Raw genomic sequence first — 21,618 nt, 5'->3', positions numbered from 1 at the left:
AGAATGCACTTCCTTTCCTGAGGTAATCAGTGCTTGACATATTTTCATACCATATTAAGTCTGCTTTAAATTGACATGTATAGTATAGCACCTACTCTGCCCTACCCTGAGTGTTAAGGAACAGTACACTGTAGCACTGCTTCCAAAAGGCTCCAAATTACTTTGTTAAAGCCAAACCACCTCAATGAAACAGCTAATCTAGTCACAAAAATAATCCCTTAGTTTTTATTTAACCATGTAATCTAAGCAAACTCATTATATGTATGAAGTGTAGTTCACCAGAACTTCTTTTAAGCAAGCCTACAATAAATGCTATGTAAAAATACTTTTCTTAAAGCATTCTTCCAAAATATCCTTCCAACTTAACAAAGTTATCATCCAAATCATACAATCTAATAACAGTCTGACACTTGCCAGTTTACTTGTTACGGTATTGAAGTCTTTGGCCTGGAAAAATAAGCATGAAAAACAGAAATAGACACAAGAGGAAAAAAAAAAAAAAAAGGTTTAAATTCTTTCAGAAATAACAGAAGTAGTTAGGAAAAAAGAGATTTGGTATGTGTAAATCACAAAACAAGTGTGTGGTAAAATATGAAGTAAACCTGAAATAATACCAGAAATACGTATTTTTTATTACTATTTTTAAAATATTTTTTTTAAGCAAACGCATATATTTTACAATTTTACCTTCAGATTATCTGGAAGTTCAGAACGTCCTGCATAACCTGGGTTCATAGTGATAGCTACAAAACAGTTGGGGTTAAGCTTCAGTTCAGTTCCTTCAAAAACAAACTTTTCTAGCTTTATCTGTATGGCTCTCTGGATGCAAAGAATCTGCTGTGCCACAACAGACAATACTTCCAGTTCAATGCGATTGAATTCATCAAAACATGCCCATGCACCTGACGAAGCCAATCCCTTGAAAAACTGTTAAATTAAGAAAGACAGCAATAACATCTCTAACACAATTTTCAAGGATTCTAAAGAAACTAAGAGTATCATGTTGGAAGTTTAATTATATGAAAGATACAATTTTGATAATATCTAAGCCTGTTTAGAGCAAAAGTCAGTGATATAATGACAAAGTCTTTGTTTTAAAGAAAGCTAAATCACAAGATTCTGTTCTGGCAAACTTGTTTCTTTTTGTGTTTTAATTAGTGACTTACAGGATTTCATGATGCATAGAAAATTTAACATATGTAGGGACCATTATATTGTGTCCAAGGGTAGCAAGCCTCATTTATTCAAGTGTCCCTGCAAAGTGGGCACCCTACAGTTTTTCATCCTAATAAATAAAATACAAAGCCTAACATTTAATTCTATTTACCTTTCCCATTGCCAGGTAATCGAGGCCATCAGAACAGTTGAAGACAACACACTGCACAGCCAAAGCTTTAGCTAAATCTTTGGTGGTCTCTGTTTTACCTGTTCCTGCTGGACCCTCTGGGGCCCCACCAAGATTTAAATAAAAAGCTCCAATCTAAGGAACAGAAATAGTTTATGGAAATTATTAGTACTTCATTCATATGAAATTATTCTGAATGAAAGTCTTACTTTAAATTGCATTAGATAAATAAAATGACTGTATGAAACTAAAAGAAAAAGTACATTTATATATTATGCAAATCTAAAAATAATCTGAAATTTACTTATGGCTTAGAAATAGAGACAAGAGAAATGAATTTTCCCTAAAAGAGAATTTAGTTTTATACATTATGATCATGACCATGATTAGTTACTCGAACTTTATTGAATCCAGTCTTTCAGGTCTTGTTTAGATACATCTTTCACACCAGACTTCAAGCAATTAGTTTACTCTTTTCTACCTCCACTTCTACTTTAATATACTTTTTCCTTTTTTCTTTTTCTTTCCTACCCTGTCCCCCTCTGTTGCATTTGTACTCCTCACAGTATATCATTTTGGTATGCATGGTAATTTTCCATTGTCAGGTTAGTTGATGATAGAACAGTACAAAGATAAACACCTCTAGCAGGAGCAGGGAGACTAAAAAGTTGCTAAACTCCTACTAGCCTTAGGAAAGCTATGATCACAAGTGGTTCCTTCTCCATTTCATTTAACAACTACAGGGCATAAGAAATGGATTTCGTGTTCTCGTAACCTAGAAAGCGACGAAACCTAAACAGGGAAGTTTTTCTGTACATATTTTAAAAATCACATTCACAACAAAACAATCCACTAAAATTTAAGTCATGTTGATGGGCTGTCCAGATTTGCTACTGTAGCTCAATTTCATTTTCAATAATCTATAGAAATTATGATCTTTGAAAATTGCCTTTTACAGAAATAGCAGTCTCACAACAACTGAAAGCCCTAAAAGTATGGCTATAATGAACAATGCAAAAAATAACATACTACAGCAAATATGGTATTTAGTACCACTTATTGTTGAGATCATACCAAGGTGCGATAACACCTGTCTGTTAGAGGAGTAATGACAAGGCGTGGTGAGTTTCCAAGGTATTCATAAGCATATTTTACATTGCAATTAATGATGCAGACACGAACGTTCTCAGATTCCCAGTAATACCGTAGTTGTGCAAGCCACTGAAAGTCTGTTTCACTCTGTACACCTGATAAATGCATAATTAAAAGTAAAAGAAGTTTTAGATAACTGGATTTTCTATTAGATTTAAATTTAAAACAACTTTGAAATTATTACTGTTTATGTTCGCATCCAAATACTCACATACATTTGATGCTCACGTCTTAAAACCGTGGTGTTTTATGCAGCAAAATCAGATTGGTTAGCTATTTTTGATTAATTCAGCATTATGGAATTAAAGACACACAGAAAGAAAAATATTTTTAAAAGAGAAGTACCACTTTGAATCATTTCCATGACGACATCTCTAGCATGAACATCAATAGTAACCAAGGCACCCAGTGTAGTCCTTGTTTGCTTTGAAAGTTTTCCTCTTACCAGTTCTACGATATCACTAAGTTGAAGCTGAAGTGTGTTATAGTAATCCTTTAACCCCTGGGAAAAACAAAGGTAATTATGAAACTGAGTATATGACAGCTTCAAGTGTTCCAGACTTCTTCACAGTAACTAAATACCTTAATGGAGATTGCTTATTAAACCTATATATTCATACATCATCTTTTTTTTTTTTTTTGCATCAACTTTTCTCTCAGTCACAGTTTTTCATGTATGTTCCAAAACTACATTTTAATCCAGGCTTGCTCTAAACAAGAGTATTCAAGTACCTGAATCAAAGGTATAAATCACTTTACAGATATTCATGCATATCAAACTCATATGCTGATGTTTTATCAAATTTAATTTTGATTGTAGAAAGAGAAGATTTGACTAGGCAAAATACATCAGCTGAAATGAAAAATGAATAAAAATTTAAAAATAAAATAAAATAAAATATGCATTACATAGTACCTCTGGTCCATTGCAAAGAACTTCATGTACCTCACTTGTCCAGAACATTTGAGACACACACAAAACTACTTGTCCAGGCCACTCCAGAACCCAACTTTTTCTCTCTGTCTCTAGATATGCCTGAAAGAGATAAATACAGTGTACCAATACAGTGTCAGTGCATACTTAAATAATGGGGTATTGCTGGATGAAAAGCTCAACAAGAGCTGGCAATGTGCACCTGCAGCCCAGAAAGCCAGCTGTATCCTGGCCTGCATCAAAAGAAGTGCAGCTAGCGGGTTGAAGGAGGTCATTCTCCCCCTGTGCTCCACTCTCATGAGACCCCACCTGGAGCCCTGCATTCAGCTCTGCAGCCCCCAGCACAGGAAGGATGTGGACCTGTTAGGGTGAGTCCAGAGGAGGGCCACGAGGATGATCAGATGGCTGGAGCTTCTCTCCTATGAAGAAGGCTGATGGAGTTGGTGTTGTTCACCTTGGACAAATGAAGGCTCCTGGGAGACCTTAGTGGCCTACCAGTACTTGAAAGTGGGCCTACAAGAAAACTGAAGAGGGACTCTTCAGCGGGGAGTGTAACAACAGACAAGGGGTAATGGCTTTAAAGTAAAAGACTGTAGATTTAGATTAAATATAAGGAAAAAATGCTTTACTATGGAGGTCCTGAGGTGCAGGAACAGACTGCCCAGGAAAGTTGTGGATGCCCCATCTCTGGAATTGTTCAAGGCCAAGTTAGATGGGACTTTGGGCAACCTGGTTTGGTGGGAGGTGTCCCTGCTGACAGCAGGGGGCTTGTGACTAGATGATCTTTAAGGTCTCATCCAAATCAAATCATTCTATGTTTTCGTGATATAATACAGAAGCATATATTGTGATCCTATTAACATTCTTTGCTGAAAACAATCTATTCTTTTTTTCCAAGTCCAAGTTATCTTTTAAATGCCTTCTTCCCTTTAGATTTGCAATTTGTTATCAAATAATTTTTAAGATTCATGTACTTCTCTTTCCATATTATATAAATACTCTGGTAAATGATTTTCTTTTAGGAGGGAGCAAGCACATGGTAAATGTTTTATTTATTTCTAACTTCTAGTTAAATAAAAAATGCTAAATAATTCATTAACTTCAAATTATATATCCAAGAAACACCGTATTGCTGTGAATCTTTAAAAAAAAAAAAAAGATTAAATCCACGGTTACAGGAAAACAACTTAATTCTTATTCAAAGTAAACTCTTACTTAACTCACTATAAATGCAAGTCATGTTAACTTGTTCCTGGTGCCATAACTTCATCTATATGAACACTTGTGATCAGTAAGAATTTTAGGAAGCCAAGAGACATCCTTAAAATAAAGGTCTATTTCTCTTTGTGCCATTGTTATTAAATTATTACAAAAAACATACTACAAAATCCATACCATTCTTGACTTAGCAATAACATCATGTACACTCTTCAGCATAATATCTTCTACTTGAATTAACCACTTCTCCACTGCACCTCGAGCTTCAGTAGTAGAAATCTTTGAAATCAGTTCAACACATTCTCCTTCAGAACTATACATTGCTTTAATATCCAGATTGGGAAGGAAATGTAGCTTAGCAATGCCTTCAAAACACTTCTTCAAGTGAGGCTGAACTCGGAGAGGATCTTTAGTCTCTGATAGGATCTCCAGCATTTCATCATTAGACAAGAAAAAGAAGCTAGAAAAAGATTGAGAACAAAAAAAAAAAGAGTAAAAAAAAAAACGTAAAAAAAAAGAAAGGAAGCTAACTGAATTATCAAGCTACTTTAAAGGCCGACCTTACTGAACAACAATATAAATGTTCAAAACTTTTGTTTTTGAAATAGCCTAAGCACATCGTACCGGGGAAAGAAGAGACGCTTTTTCTCAAGATAAGCATTAAGCCCTTTCATGATTTTGTCAAGAAGCTCATTACAGTTCTGAAGCTTCCCCAACAACCCTAGCAAGGAAGTAGCAACAAGAACCTGTAATAACAAACACATGCAAACTGTAAGTTATAAATAAGATACTTTGCACAGCAAAAGTTGCTCAACTAAGGTACAACATTGTTTTATTCCTAGAAAGCCTAGGCAGCTAACGTAGCTGATCATTGTATATTCTATAAACAAAAACAATGCCAAAAAGAAACAGAGAAACTACTGTTTCTTTTTAATACAGTCTTTCTTCCTTACCTTTGGGTCTTTGGCACAATATTTCATAATATCCTTCCAGTTTTTATCAACAGTCTGAAAGAGATGCCCCTCTTCTGGCATCTGTTGCATGATATCCTCAGAAGAAAAAATGGGTTCCAAATAAAGCCATTGTGCTTGCACTTTCAGCCATTCATCAATTATCTCCTGAATTTGAATTAGGCGATTTTCCCATTCCTTAATAAATATTTAAAGAATGTTACATGGATATTTCCACGCAAATAGTATTAAAGAGAATAATTAGAGGAAAAGAGGACACTGTGATGCTCTAGTTCCCAAGAAGAAAATTAAACAAAACTGTCTAGCAGTCTGCAAAATAATGGAAAAATATTTAGGAGTATTTAGGTTCTTTCACTTATATAGATGGCCAAAGGAGTTCAGAAATTTAATATATCTGGAAATGAATTTCCCAAAATGCAGTTATCACTTCAGTGTTACGATCTTTTAATAACTTACTGGTTCAGTAACACCCTGGAGGTTACCAGTGACAAATTATATTCCATCTCCCACAGCAAGGAGCTCTTGGTTTGCAGCTGAATTATAGTAGGGACAAGCATACCAGAAAGATCACTAGATCAGAGGACCGATCCAGCCAGACCAGTATCCTGTCTCAAAAGTAGACAATAGCTGATGACTCTGGAAGAGGCTGTCTGTAAAGGATAAGTACCCTTTACAGGATTATTACATGTTAACTGGCCCTGCCTGAATCACCTGTTTCTAAACAAATAGAAGGAATTAGAGAGGGTAACTGCATAGCAAATTGACCACCTTCTCTCCTGACAGCAGACATAGCATTAGCACCACAAAGACTACTCTATCTCTGCAAATAGACAAGCAGCTGTAAATTGATCCCATCATTGTTCTGAGGCCTGATGTAAAAAAAAAAAAAAAAAAGAAAAATTTTCCCAGCCCTCCAAAAGTTTCCCTGCCCAAAAGTAAACACTATAGTTCAAAATTTGATTCCAAAACTCAAGGACTACATCACTAAATGTCGATTATTTGAACAATAATGAAATCTTACTTTGAAGATATTAAGAAGCAAAGTTAAAGACCATAAATGAAACAGCAGTTTTCAAAGTATGTGAACCAAAGTTTTTTTGGTTGCACTTGTATCTGAATGGCAAACGAGAGAGGAACCAAAACTTGAGATGTAGAGGGAACTGCAACACTGAGAAATAATGTAGGAAGGACTTAAATGAACTCCAAAGAATCTTGCTGAAGAAACAATAATGCATTTCACTAACATCAAATAATAATATTGTAACACTGTTGGCTTACTCTTGCATTACAGTTATTAGGCAAATCAAAATGGAAAAAAAAGTATGTTTTTCTCATCATACTCTGATTTCTTTGTCAAATGGTTTAATGAAAGGCGATCCCCTCATTGTCTGAGTTTTCACAATCTGATCATCGAGAATGGCTTGAATCTCATCCACTGCAGACAGAATGTGAACACCAGTTTCACGATACACAGTCATATTGAAGGAAATCGAATCCCAGGTTTCCATCATGGCATGCATTGCTTTTTCTAAGGAAAATTCCTACCATATGAAAAGAAAATAATTTATTCTACTTACTTTATTATTTTTCTCAGGTTGATTAATTCAGTACATAATCCTACTGAGCTGAATAAACTATTTTGATCTAACAGCATAAGTTATTTTTAATGTTTTTCTTAGTAATTCACTTTCTAGTGCATAGAAAGCAGTACCCTCAGGAAATACAAAGAACGTAACGTGAAAGACAAATGTTTACACACTCACAGATATCTTTTAATGGGCCAAAGTCTCACCAAATCTCTTTAATATAAGGGCAAAGGCAAAAAGTCTGGCAGGTCATAAAAGCCAGCACAAAGTGACCTGACATTATATTTGTCACTATCAAATCTCCATGCTTACCTTACTCGCACCCACACTTATAGCTTCAAATTCTTCCAAATAAGGGGCTAGATTCTGCTTTAAAACTTTTCTCAGGGTAGTTCCAGAGTCTGGTGTTAAATCATATCCTACTATATTTGACATCTGCTGCCAATGCCGAGTTCGCATGCCAGGGTTACAAAAGACATTCACAGTGGGAATATTCTCCTAATTGAGGAAAAAACATTTATAACATAAAAATTGCAATGTGCATTATTTCTCAACTTTTTTCTCATCCTTGTTTTGCATTTAAAATTCTGTTGCAGTAGCTGATGACATGAAAAGTCTTTTCTGAAAAGTGCAGACATATCCATTCCATTCCTAAATAATTGCATTAAATTATTGGAGAAGAAATATAATACTATGAAGCAAAGGTCTTGGCAAGAAAGTGAAAAGGAACAAAATTTCAACTATGTTATGTTAAATCAGACTTCTACTTAATATAATACATGGTCCCAGGTCAAAATTCTTAACTACATTCTTAAATGTTTCCCTGAATCCCCAAAACACTTTTCCCCTGTATGCATTCACTCTTTAACTGTCCACATCCCTAAAACTGCTAAAAATTCTACAATCCTATTAAAATAAATGTGACAGTACAATATAGGCATGGTGATTCGGAGCTCTGGCTCTCTCTATCACAATAGGAAGAAGAAATAACTTACAGAGGATACTTCAGGGTGCTTAGGTTCAAGCATTTTTCTTTAGTTTCCCGTGACTAGATTTAGATGTCCACAAACACAGAGTAGCAAAAGAGTAAATCCTTGTACACTAGTTCATCTAGGGTCTAATCAATGCAAGTTTAACAGACATTCTTAAAAAAAATTGCATAGCCATAACTATTACTCAAACAAGCAGTAGCTTTCTGCTATCTGGCCTTCCTTTTGAGGCCCTGCTGGACAGAATGGAAGAGGAAAGGTTTTGCCCTCCTGCGTCTCTGAACATTTGTGTGAGATCAGAAGAAATTTGGCCCTGGTGCACCATCCAACTTACTAGGAAAGTTAGTAGTTCTAAATGAGTTTTACTTGTATGAAACTTCAATATCCTAACTTAAAGAGGAAAACTCTGACACTGCAGCATTTACCCATACTGAGTAATTAATTTAGGATTTGTCCCTTAGCATTAAATATTAATAACCCTCGCCATTTTATTTTTACCTTAAAGTCTTTAATCTGCTCAAGAACTGAAGAACACATTGTAAGAGTTGGATTTGCCTTTATTTCTTCTCCTTTCTTCTCTTCTACAGTTCTGTGTTGTGATGTCTTTTTCAACTCCTGCTGAATTTTCTTCTGTTTTTGTTGGAAGAGTTTTGACATTTTGTATATCTCTCGAGAAAAATCATCAACCTCAGCCTCCATGCTTTCCCCATTTAGTTCCAAAAAGGCACCATCCATCCATCTGAGGAAAAAACAAAGTTAAAAAACAGAATAGCAAACGTACTCCACAAACATTTAACACTTTGTTTTGCAACACAAATGAGTCAGATTAATTTAATAGTTATTTACATGAGAGTAAAGCTCTTGTTTCCAGTTACCATCATTTTACACAAAATTCTAACGCACTACTAAGGGTGGCTTGATCATGCTCTTCTGTGTATTTCTGTCCTGCTCTTAAAAAAGATTAATACTTTATAGTCTTATTGAAAGAATGCAAGAACTGGTAAGATATCTCACTTTATTTAGAGTCATATTACAATTTTTGTGGTAATATCTAACCACTGGAAAGCAACATAATCATTTGAGCACATCTACATGGCACTTTGGACGGACATTAGATAAAGTATGGTTTTCATTACATGCAGACTGTGACCTTCCTAATTAAACTTCTTCCTCTTCTGGCATACAAAATGGCTCATACCTAACCATTTTTTTTTGTCCCAATACATTTCTTTCACAGAACTTGTCTTATTTATAGACTTACCAGTGTGACCAATACAGTTAGAATCCAATATGAAATATACTTATTTGTATTGCATTTAAAAAAAAGATGTTTTCTAGCTGAATTAAAAACAACAACCCTAATATATAAACTATAGTACCATTAAACTTGGATTTCTAGCAACTGATAAAAGCTTACAAGAAAACAAATGGCAAGTTCTATAGCTGACATGAACAAAATTAGCATGAGTATTTTGTCCACTCTCCCTCATTTACCCTCAAGTATGTAATATTGAAATACCTCTTCTGTGTTTGCTGCCATTTCAGTATAAGTTGGAAGAGTTTCTGATATGGTTCAATATCAACTTTTAAGTTGCTGAGGAGTGGGAAGTCACTCAATTTCCACTTGAACAGAGTCTCTTCTTTATTAATATGAGCTACTGTTTCATCTGCCTCTTGTATGCGTTTCTGTAATGCTCTCAGGTCAGCTACATACTGAAATCAAATAATTGAATGTCTTGAGAAATAACTAAGCTATACTCTGAACAGCTATCAAAATAAAGCATCAAAACATAGTAAGTCTTCGTATTTTTGTTTGTTGATTCCCCCAGGGGTAGAGAGGCCTTGCAGAGAGATCTTGATAGAGTGCTGGGCAATCACCAGACATATGAAATTTAAGAACAAATGCTGGATTCTGGTCCTGGCATATTTGGTTTGTTCAGCCCAGAGCAGAGCAGGCTGAGGGGAGGCCTCATGGCAGCCTGCAGCTTCCTCCCAAGGGGAAGGAACCTATCAGCTAATTTAAGCACAATTTTATAGTAAACTTTCATTTGAGTCAAATGTTATTACCAGTATAGACCAAGAAAACAGACAGGTGGGGGTAGAGCTTTTAATGAGTTTTGACATTGTGGCAAGAGGGTAATACACTTTGTAGTTCACATTTGCTAACAGAATTGATTACTTAATTCTAAATTCCTTCCAGGACCCCTGTGTTTTAAACATACAGAACATTTCTATCCATTTCACGCTAAATGCTGGTCATACCTGTTGCATGCAGTCCAGTTCTGAGTATTCTTCAAATTCTGTTACAGAATGTGCCAGCTTTTCTAATTCCACCATCAGTTTCTCAGACTTCTGTATTAATTCTTGTTCTCCTTTACTTTTGGACTCTTCAATCATCTACAAAACAGGTAATTGTTTTTATAGTAAAAAGCAATGCAGAAGCGGTTGTAAATCCCCACAATAATTAACATACACAGTGCTGTCTAAATTAAATATTTAGCACAGGCAGGAAATAAATGATACAGATAAGTTATTACCCTTAAAATAAACACATTTCTTGATGAGTTGCTTCCTGTATGTCCCATTTAAGTGTGTGCAGCCTCTGTACGTTAATGTGGAACCCGTACGTCAACAATCATAGCAGTTAGAATTGCATGAAGGACTCCTTCAGAAAAAGATAGGGAAGCTCCAATTGCTACAGCACAGGGTAAATGTTGACACCATAAAGACCAGATGTATTACAGCAAAGAATAAAGAGATTCTTATCTTTAGGATTCAATGCTTTATTGCCAAAAAAGGAGACATCTACAGTTGTTGAAGGCCAATGCTATCCCACATGTATCTACTGCTATAAAAGGCAGAAATTATAGAACACAGGAAAACTCTAAAGCACAGGATCTGCACAAAAGTGGGTTACTTTTAAGGTATCAACTAAGAAATCAATCTCTGCAAAGGAGATCTCCTAAGACAAGAATACTACTGCCACACAAAAATTGTGAAGGACAAACAGAACTTCTCCAGAGGAACCAGTCCTTTTCAACTGCATTACAGTATGATTGGCAGCAGTTTTAAACTGAAAGAGGGTAGATTTAGATTGGATATAAGGAAAAAATTTTCCGCAATGAGGGTGGTGAGACACTGCAACAGGTTGCACAGAAAAGTTGTGGGTACCCAATGACTTGATCTGGATAGGCTGGACCGATGGGCTGAGGTCAGCTGCATGAAGTTCAACAAGGCCAAGTGCCGGGTCCTGCATCTGGGGTGTAACAACCCTAAGCAGCGCTACAGGCTGGGAGATGAGTGGTTGGAGAGCTACCTGGCAGAGAAGGACCTGGGAGTACTGGTTGATAGGCAGCTGAATATGAGCCAGCAGTGTGCTCAGGTGGCCAAGAAGGCCAACAGCATCCTGGCCTGTATAAGAAGCAGTGTGGCCAGCACGGCTAGGGAGGTGATTGTGCCCCTGTACTTGGCTCTGGTGAGGCCGCACCTCGAGTACTGTGTTCAGTTTTGGGCCCCTCGCTACAAGAAGGACATGGAGGTGCTTGAGAGAGTCCAGAGAAGGGCGACGAAGCTGGTGAGGGGTCTGGAGAACAAGGCTTACGAGGAGCGGCTGAGGGAGCTGGGGTTGTTTAGCCTGGAGAAGAGGAGGCTCAGGGGAGACCTCATCGCTCTCTATAGGTACCTTAAAGGAGGCTGTAAAGAGGTGGGGGTTGGTCTGTTCTCCCACGTGCCTGGTGACAGGACGAGGGGGAATGGGCTAAAGTTGCGCCAGGGGAGGTTTAGGTTGGATGTTAGGAAGAACTTCTTTACGGGAAGGGTTGTGAGGCACTGGAATGGGCTGCCCAGGGAGGTGGTTGAGTCACCATCCCTGGAGGTCTTTAAAAGACGTTTAGATGTAGCCCTTAGTGATATGGTTTAGTGTAGGACTTGTTAGTGTTAGGGCAGAGGTTGGACTCGGTGATCTTGGAGGTCTCTTCCAACCTAGACGATTCTGTGATTCTGTGACTGGAAATGTTCACAGTTGGTTTGGACAGGATTTTCAGCAACCTGATCTAGTGAAAGATCCCATTCAGCACGGAGGTTGGGCTAGATGAATTTTAAGGGTCCGTTCTATGATGCTGGGATTCTATGAGGAATGGACTTATATCTAACAGTATAAAATTCAGACTTGCAGACTTGTGAAGATCTGATGTAAAAATATTCTTTTCCTTAAGTTCTAGCACAATGCAAGTTGCCAGATAGTCAGCTACCGAGAGATACACTTCTGAGGGACTCCCATTAATAAGTCAGATACACTCTGTAGCAACATTTTCATTAAAATAATTTGAACAAGCGTCATGAATTCTCTGTGTACAAGTATAAAATTAATTCCACTCATTTGGGGGGGGGGTGTTACATTAATGTAAAATATTTTGTTTGCATGTTATCAGACAATCTCACTGTCTGGGTATATTTTAAGTTAGAGATTTATTCAATATCCTTGGACATATTCTGTAGTATGGAAATCAAACATAGCAGAAGAGAAATCCTCAACTGTGATATTTAAAAGGTATTGCTATTTTTATAAAAAATGTTAAATGCCATTTCTAAAAGTCATTAATAAATCCAAGGACAAATTCTACACAATTACTACAAAGAGAAAAAAGAACACCAAAAGGCTTGACTTACTATATCTTAGCCAGAGAGAAAGAATGCTAGCAAGACAAATGTAGACCAGAGGAAGAAAAAAAAAAAAAAAGAAAAAAAAAATCTAATAATCTAATGTTCTCTTTGTAACTGTAGATGTCGTGTATTTCCTATTAGTGATAGCTACCTAAGTAACACAATTCCTACCGTTCATTACTAACAAATGTTATTAAGGGCTGGCAGTTATATTTTCAGTAACAGTCAATTGCATTGTAGTAATTTTTTACATTCCTATGAATTACGTAGTATTGAGCACAAACAAATTAAGATATTAGGACTTGTTGAGTGTTTTAAGCTGCAATGACAATTTTCTGCATTTTTAAATTACTCCAAAAAGCCCTCTTTTGATATAAAAACCTGGAAATGCATTATTTAAGCTCTTCAAAATGAGTAAGGTTCATGTTATATGTACAGATATATCTAGCTGCTGAAAAAATAAATAGCTCAAGAAAAGTGAAAAATCTAACAAGTCAAAATATACCATAAACAAAGAAAATACCCTTACATTATCATGTTCATCAAAAATAGGGTCAATCTTCTTTGGCCATAGAAGAACTGTTGCATTCAGTGCAATGTCTTCAGGAGCAAATAAAAAAACATCTAAGAAGTAATTCATTTGCCAACAGCACTCCTATAATAGACATATCACAAAACTTTATGTATCATAGGCCTATTTAAGACACAAGGTAGGAAAAAAATGATCTACAATGATGCAATAGGAATCTACATTTCATGGACTTCTCAGAATTTAGAGCTATGTCAGGCAATTGAATATTAACATTCAAAATATGTAAAAAGTTACTCAAATCCCTGCCCCCTTCATGAACTTCTTTCTCTAAATATGACTTCTGTGGCCAGTTAATATAAGTGTGAAATCTTCAGATATCATTTTATAACATTATGCAACATAAATATGTTATCCTTAAAGCCGTATTACCAAACCAGAAAATCTGATGCACATCATCCTAATGTATAATAAAGCACAGAGGTTCTTATCCAATAATGTTTTTGGCTGACACACACCTTACACAATTTTCCAGGTTTGTTCTCCAAGCACACACGTGGTACTAGTGCTAACATATCATCATCTATGTTCTGCTCAAATAGCAAATTGCTTCTTGTGTGTTCAAAGCCATGATTTATTATACATAAAATTATCTTTACTTTTAAAGTAATAATTTTAAAATTATCTTTGCTTTTACAGAAATAGATTTTTTAAGCAACCCTGAAATAAGTTTCTAGGCACAACCAATAACCTGAATGCCTTTCAGTCTGCTTTATTTTATCAAAAGCTGCATTTCCTCACAGATGTGCAGAACACATGGGAATGGGGAATCACAAGCCTAGGTTGTTTCTCAAAGAAAGGCATATGTCAAAGAATGAGCAGAACTTTCCACTTTAATATGAAGCAACACTGAGGGTACAGTTTATTAATACACGCAATAAGACTAGACTAAATTCTCTGCACTCCAGAATGAATTCTGTATTTGTATACACCAGCACGTTTGGTAAAAAATAAGAATGAAAGAATAGTCATTTACCTTGATCCTTCGCAAAAGGTCCTGAACACCTTTGGTTTTGACCTCCTTTATGTAAGCTATTGTTTCCATCATTTCCTCTGTGGTCTCAGGAACTTTTAATGCACGTTCTTTAATTGTTTCAAATTCTCTACATATCCTATAAATTAATTTTTACATAAAATATCAATTTTTTAATATTTTAGTTTGGCTTTTTAAAGATTTTTAAAGATTTTAAAGATTTAAAGATTTTAAAAAACTTTTTAAGATTTTAGTTCAGCTTGAATAGAACTAAAGTTCAAATCACTGTCTTTTAAGTATTACCCCTGTACAGCTCCATTACTTTATGAAATTAAATATACGAAATTAAATAGAGAATATGAACAAGTAAGCCTAGCAAAATACTATTTATTATCTTACAATAATAGGTTTGTTTGAATTTGGCGGTATTCTTTTGCAACAAATGCTTCAATTATTTTTAATAAGTACATAAAATACTTAAGTAACTTAAGCACAGTATCATTAGCACACACTCAAACACATCCCTATTACATATTCTTTCATTCTGCTAATATGGAATCACTGTAAAACAGGACCATAATTTGTCCATTTTAACTGAACAATTTAATATGACTTCACTAATGATCTAATCTATACCTGCAAGTTAACCATTAGAATCCATTAGTATTACTATCTGGCATTATCTATGAAAGCCTAGAGGTATCTATCATGTAATACAAGAATCCATCCGGTCTTTGACAGTGCTGTACTACTGTATTTCACACTTAAAAAGCCGTAGTAGTAATGAAGCCTTTTGATCTTTTAGCTCTCCCATTATCCAAGCTTAATAATAATTTCCTCCACTAGTTTTTAAGCCTAGAGCAGAGGAAAAAATGCATCAGCTGGAGCAACTTCCATGAAATTTTTACTTAGCCAAGAGCCTTCATAAAAAAGAGTATGGTATATTTGCATTTCTTCTAAATATTTCCACTATGGATTTAGCACACATAACGTTCACAAACAGAAAATTCTACTTACTTTTCGTTTTCCTCTCTGTAATTTGCAACTATTCTGTCCATCAACATTTTTGCAAAGGTGTTTGCACTACTAGCCAAACCTTGCTTTAAATCCTCACAATTCAAACAGATCATTGGAAAATAAGCCATCTCTGGTAAACTCAAGATTTCCTTCTCGAGGGTGAAGAATTCATCTATGAACTTCAAAAGAACATTAGATTTTACATTGCAGGGCTGTTATTTAAATAGTTGGCTAAATGAACAAGTATTACACATCCGAGAAAATAAATACTAGTTTTTTCTATTTACCACATAAACTTCTACGGAAAGAAAAAGCTTATTTTGTACATTTGGAGGCAGTCAACATAACTTTTAGCTAAAGGCTGAATACCTGTTATTCTCTGATCCCTTTTTATTACTGCTATACATACTGTAAATATTACTTACAAAACGTAGAAATAAAAACTTACAGCAGTGTATTCACCAAAACTGTGTTGTTCTGCTTCAAATCTTTCTACACGTGCCTGTGCAGTTCCATCCACAAGCCAGCCATACTTTTCAACTGCAATTTGAGAAATACACATTTTATAACACACTGTACAGTAAGTTACTTATTTCAAAGTAACACAGCCATTATTTAAACATACTCTTTTATCACTCACCATAGTTTTCAAAATATTCCTTTGGACCTTCTAAGTTGCCTTTGATAGAGCTTTTCAGTGTAGATGTGGCCCATGATATGACGTGAGTAGGAAGCTCAGTGTCCAGACAAGTAGTGTCTCCCGCTAGCCAAGAATGTACTGTTTGGACGTTCTAATAGAAGTGCAACTTCTGATTATTTAATTTAAATATAAAAGCAATACAGGGATACATTTATTTTAAAAGTAAATTGCAATCTCCAGAAGACACTATATCAGAAAAGTATGAGACCCTAATCACAATTAAGGCCAGGCACGTGACACAGACCTAGAACAATTCCTCCAGATTCAAGAAGCTTAACAAGAAACATGTAAGACGGACAAAAATTAACTACATTATCCAATCTTACATAAATTGGAATTCTGTCCTACATGCAAAATAACACAACTAAATCCAAAACACTTTTCTGAAAGTGCTATCACATATGATTAAAGGCCAATACTCAGTTTGCAGGGATACACTTAAAAGCCACTAGAAAAGGCTTGCCTTCCCTGCGTCACAGATTGGTTCCTATAATATAAATCCTTAGGTATTGTATATACTAGTTGTTTGGTGCCTTTTTTTTTTTTTTTAAGCAAGGCATATCAACTCTGATTTTCTTTGTTTTTCTTTGTGGATCTTAATTATTAATGCAAGTTTATGGTAAATCATCACACATAAATAAGGTGTTAGAGATATTTCTATGCAAAATATTAGTTCACAGTATACACTGCAAAACTACTTGATTTTCAGTGTTAAAAAGACATGCCTTAAAAAATACATAAATAAATTGTTAAGTGTGTCTATTTGTATTTAAAGCACCTCCAGGTTTTCTAAACATACAAAAGAAAAAAAAAATATATAAAAGGTTATCTTCTAGCTAGCTTTCCTTCCTGGTTAAGTTTTCAGACTGATTTCTATTCAATGAACAGACCGACTATTCATTTGTGGACATATACACAGTTTTGCAGTTTAAAACAGCAGACTAAAACAACCAGTAGCAAATGTGCCAATTTTTCATGAACAAGGAACAGCAAAATGAGTTTCAGAGCCTAGAGTTCTGCTGAGCATCACGATTCATTATAAGACCTGCAGAATCCTCAGGGAAAATAATTATCAGGAGATGCATTCTGCTTCTCATTACCATCATAGTCGGCATCCTAAATTACTAATATCTACACATGCTGAGCTGCTTAGCACTTACATATTTAAATAAAGATAAAAGCATACCTGGAGAGTCTGTCCTATACGATTCACTATAAACAGAATTGCTTCTTCCAGGTCTTGGAAGCTTGGATAAAATTCCATTTTTTTTTCATCAAGAATCAGTTCCATCTTAAATAAAGGTAGACGACTTCTGTCTTCAGGATCAAAAAGTTTCACAAATGCTTCAACATTTCTTCTCAAGAATTCTTTCAGCTAGATCATAAAACATATCTCCTATTACTAGTTGAAAGAACAGGGAGCCCCATCCCACCTTCCCTTCATTCAGTAAATCAGGTTTTCCATTCGTTGTAGTACTTTTGGCCTGATTCATAGATAGCTGAAGTAGTATGAATCTTTCTGATGACTTCAGTGGGTATTAGTCTCAACCCTTTAAGAGCGCAAACTAATAAACATGTACACAAACACTTCAGTAAAGTCCATGCATCTATTCTTGCTACAAAAGTAAGTCTATTAGTAATATGTGCCTTAAATATAAATGAAATAAATGGAATGCATTTTCCTCTAAATGCGGTGGTGGTTTTTTTGGTGTTTGTTTTTTCTGTTTGGTTTTTGATGTGCTGTGTTTTTTTTAATATGACAATAATTTGATTAGAATATTTTCCTTTATTTTTCTACAGAGTAAATAAAGGTTTGATCCTAAAAATGTCTGCCTTCTTGAAATGCTGAACTTAGATATTCCCACTGATTATTATATTCATAAACAGAACAATGTAAACAACAGATGCTTCAAGTTAACTTGATGTTAAAGGACTGTTAATTTTCGGTAAACTCAAAACCCCCTTACATTTCACATGAAGTTAATCACAAGGAGGAAGCATATTTACCTGATTAATCATGAGCGTAGCCACACAGTTGTAGAAAGAGTCAACCTGATCTAAGTTTATACTATTCAATGCCTCCTTCTGAGCGAAGAGGCTGATAACTCTTTGATACCATGTATTCAGTATCTTCTCTTCTGCTTTTGAACAGCATAAAGAGACATCGGTCTTTAAAGATTCACAGTCAATTGGCCCCTTCAATCTACAAAAGAAAATTGCAGCCTACTGTATACAGAAAATAGTAAAAAAAAAAAAGGAGTGAAGCGATACTAATGTTATACTGTATTAGAAACACATTCTTTCTTAGCAGTAAGCAGAGTGGGAACCTAAGTACCACTTCTGCAGTCTTAAAAGAAAAAAAACAATACCTCAAACCTTAGAAAATGAAGAACAGTTACCAGAAAAAAAACGAGGTAAAGACAATGAAGTTCCAAGATTAAAAATAAAATTCAATAACTGATGAAAAATAGTAAGAATAAGAAATATGATCCACTTAAACCAGCGTTTCATGGAGATCATGGCATTGACATTAACTAAATAATGAGTGGACCTTAACAGAATTACAGACAAAACATCAACCGAAACAGCTGATATTACCAGAAATTTAAGGGCAAGTAAAATATTTATGCTTAGAAGAAAAGTTAAATTAAATGTGTGACAACACAAAGTTGTGACAACACAACACTATGATTCTATGAGCACAAAGTAACCTGCTCAAAGAACTTTAAATGACAGATTGAACAAATTTATTATAGAAAAAAGCCCCAAAACACAGTAAGTAATAGAAATGCACAAACTCTTTTGTTTACCAGCTTCAAAAATCTATCGGTTAATAATTCACCAAAACAGACTTTACCTGAAACTTGAAAAATCCGCTATAAGAAAGGTAGAAAATGCTGAATAACCAAAATCCAGTAAAGTTTTCATTGTGGGGTGAAGAATATGCAAGTTAGAAAGGATCCGATTTTTTGCGTGGATAAAACTGTTATGCCATGGTCTAGAAAAATCTAGGCCCCTGAATAAACAAACAAACAAACAAACACAAGTGGAGTTCAAGTAATACTCGAGTAAAACATTCTTACAGATAAACAAAAGTATCAAAAACCTTATTCATGAAAACAAACATTTACTTAAGTGCCATACATACATCCTCAGTATAATGCTGTGGAAGCCATAATCTGTCTAATCATCCATGATTTTATACTCCAGAGTATTTTCAAATCACCTGCTCCTCCAGAAGCTCTATCAATGTAAACTTCAAACTTCAATAAACTGCTAACAGGAAGTATTTATCATCAACGTTTAGGTGGCAGATGTTCTAATGTTCCAGAAATTGTACAATTCAGATAATTATATTCTGTCTACCTCAATTCCTCTTCTACTTTGCATTTGGTCTCAAGGTTTCACCCCATAGCACCAAGGCCAAATGAAACCTTGGCACTGGATGCAGTTTCAGCATGTTAACCTACTGCATGATGTTGCTGTCTGTGGATAAAGTGTCCTGCCTGGACACACTTCATTCCAGAAGCAACTTTAGTATCTAGGCTCTCAGGGCTGGAAGTCTCATTTGCACTCATTGGTTCTACTCAGTGTAACTGTAGCAAAAGCATTAAAACATTGTCATTGTAATTCTGAACTTCAGATATAAAATCCACTATGAACAGAAAAAACCACCTCATTAAGGGTCTCCAGGATTAATATTATACCATAACTCTGTTCATGCAGCTCAATTAGAATTTCTCACATGCAACTGAGTGTTTTGCCTATGGGTAATTTGCTAATTTAATCCACTCACAAAGGTGATAAAGGCAAAGGTGCCTCCTCTTCGTATTCAAGCCCTTTTACATCTGGCTTAATAAGAACACTTCGCACTACGAAGAAAAAAAGTAAAAATCAATAAATGTATGAGCATGTTCGATAGGCACTGTACTTCCTCTGTCATTCTCCACGTTGGCCTACACACATAGTGGGATGGAAAGGTAACTGTACATCCAAGTCTCCAAAAAATCATTCTCCCAAAGGTAGCTCAAAATCACAGCTTTTGAAAATACCCATACAGAATCAGGTGGCTAACTTCCAGCCACTCTGTCCCTTATTCACTAGATAAACTAGTATTTAAATAATTAGGTATTAATAGCATTTTTTTACATATAAATATAGTGGGATACTATAATTATCCCACTGATGACATTATAAAGTTGGTCACAGTTTAAATTGTTGATCTTTTTAATTGGTGTTTTAAAAAAGATCAACCCTTCACTAAAATATTGACAAAAAATGGCTAAATTTTAGTTTTCAGATATTAAAGATGTAAATAAAGATGTTAAGACATGAATTCAAGGGAATCCACTTTCAAAATTCAAGTTTATGAATCTCTTTTAAAAGTTTAAAATTTCAGATGAGTTGTGAGTGATTTCTAAAATAGTTAATTATCTTTGCAAATTTTCATTGGGATCTTATTCATGAGAGAAAGCAGCATTAGAAAAATTATGCATGTGCTTGTGGTCAAACGGCTTAAAAAAGCTGCTATTCCTGAAGCTGTAAAAAAAATAAAGGATGACTAGTACATAGAAAGGTTCTACTGTCTTTAGTAGAAAACAGCCATACATTCATGCACCAAATTATATGAAAAGGTTAAAGGCTTAATGAAATACGGACGTGAGTGTGAAGTCTACAGCTGCCTTTGCCAGAGCCATAGCTTGAGACTGGTTAAGATAGGATTATATAACTTTTTACTAGTCCAAATGAAAGAAATGAATGGCTAATTGCAGAAGTCATGCCTCGCTGAAAGAACAATCTAGAAAAATATTTTCTGTGGGAGAATATGTAACAGCTTATAAAATCTATATAATATATATGCGTGTGTACATATAATACACATGTGCTATATATATTATTATCATAGATAACATATCACATTATAAGCTGTTACATATTATATACACACACACATATACACATACACACACATACAGTAATATTAATACTGTGGAGCTTGTGGTACTTACCCACACATCTTTTCATGCTCTTTTCAAAGTCCTTTATTATCTGCCCTAAAAGCTTTTCAACTAACAGCTCTCTGTCTTTGCCTTCCATGAGTGACTGTGGCACCAGAGCAAGCACAGACTTTAGACATTGCTGCTGAATGGGAACCACCGGGTTACTTTGCACACACTTCTTCATAAAGAGATAGTTGGTCTGAAAGGACAGTATTATCAGAGGTCTAATAATGGGCTGTGTAAATATTTTTTTACATTAGGTTTCACAATGAAGTTCCTTTTTATTTGTCATTTTTTATACCTATGGGTGGGAGACATAATCAAATCTTTTAAGTATTCACTCAGTAGTGCACTAAAAGCTACTCACAAGCTGATAAAACGGTCTCCCTGTCTTAGTACTCAAGTACGAAGTATTGTACCTTTTTAGTATTTTCCTTGTTTCTCTGAAGAAGTTCCTGACTGATAATAAAAGAGTTCCAAGT

The 21,618-nt window shown here is 35.1% G+C and overlaps 1 protein-coding gene across 2 annotated transcripts in view; it reads right to left on the bottom strand.

The window, feature by feature from the left end:
- Positions 1–21,618, bottom strand: part of DNAH12 (dynein axonemal heavy chain 12) — a gene marked incomplete at its 3' end in the record, with an annotated part of 69,025 nt that overhangs the window by 42,740 nt on the left and 4,667 nt on the right. For both annotated transcript variants that reach the window (XM_080606145.1, XM_080606146.1), the window contains 23 exons: positions 21,146–21,335; positions 19,933–20,008; positions 18,994–19,152; positions 18,144–18,339; positions 17,323–17,511; positions 16,077–16,227; positions 15,885–15,976; positions 15,437–15,615; positions 14,423–14,558; positions 13,387–13,512; positions 10,458–10,592; positions 9,715–9,908; positions 8,694–8,934; positions 7,519–7,704; positions 6,961–7,161; positions 5,603–5,797; positions 5,274–5,395; positions 4,827–5,109; positions 3,414–3,533; positions 2,843–2,999; positions 2,420–2,592; positions 1,328–1,480; positions 688–927 (listed from right to left, as the gene is read on the bottom strand). In XM_080606145.1, coding sequence (XP_080462271.1) covers positions 688–927; positions 1,328–1,480; positions 2,420–2,592; positions 2,843–2,999; positions 3,414–3,533; positions 4,827–5,109; positions 5,274–5,395; positions 5,603–5,797; positions 6,961–7,161; positions 7,519–7,704; positions 8,694–8,934; positions 9,715–9,908; positions 10,458–10,592; positions 13,387–13,512; positions 14,423–14,558; positions 15,437–15,615; positions 15,885–15,976; positions 16,077–16,227; positions 17,323–17,511; positions 18,144–18,339; positions 18,994–19,152; positions 19,933–20,008; positions 21,146–21,335 — 3,894 coding nt within the window. The remainder of the gene's footprint in view (positions 1–687; positions 928–1,327; positions 1,481–2,419; positions 2,593–2,842; positions 3,000–3,413; positions 3,534–4,826; positions 5,110–5,273; positions 5,396–5,602; positions 5,798–6,960; positions 7,162–7,518; positions 7,705–8,693; positions 8,935–9,714; positions 9,909–10,457; positions 10,593–13,386; positions 13,513–14,422; positions 14,559–15,436; positions 15,616–15,884; positions 15,977–16,076; positions 16,228–17,322; positions 17,512–18,143; positions 18,340–18,993; positions 19,153–19,932; positions 20,009–21,145; positions 21,336–21,618) is intronic.

The sequence above is a fragment of the Anser brachyrhynchus genome (assembly GCF_964034855.1).
Source record: "Anser brachyrhynchus genome assembly, chromosome: 10".
NCBI classification, from domain to species: domain Eukaryota; kingdom Metazoa; phylum Chordata; class Aves; order Anseriformes; family Anatidae; genus Anser; species Anser brachyrhynchus.
Note: the sequence above shows the minus strand (reverse complement) of the source record. Positions and strands in the feature narration are given on the sequence as shown.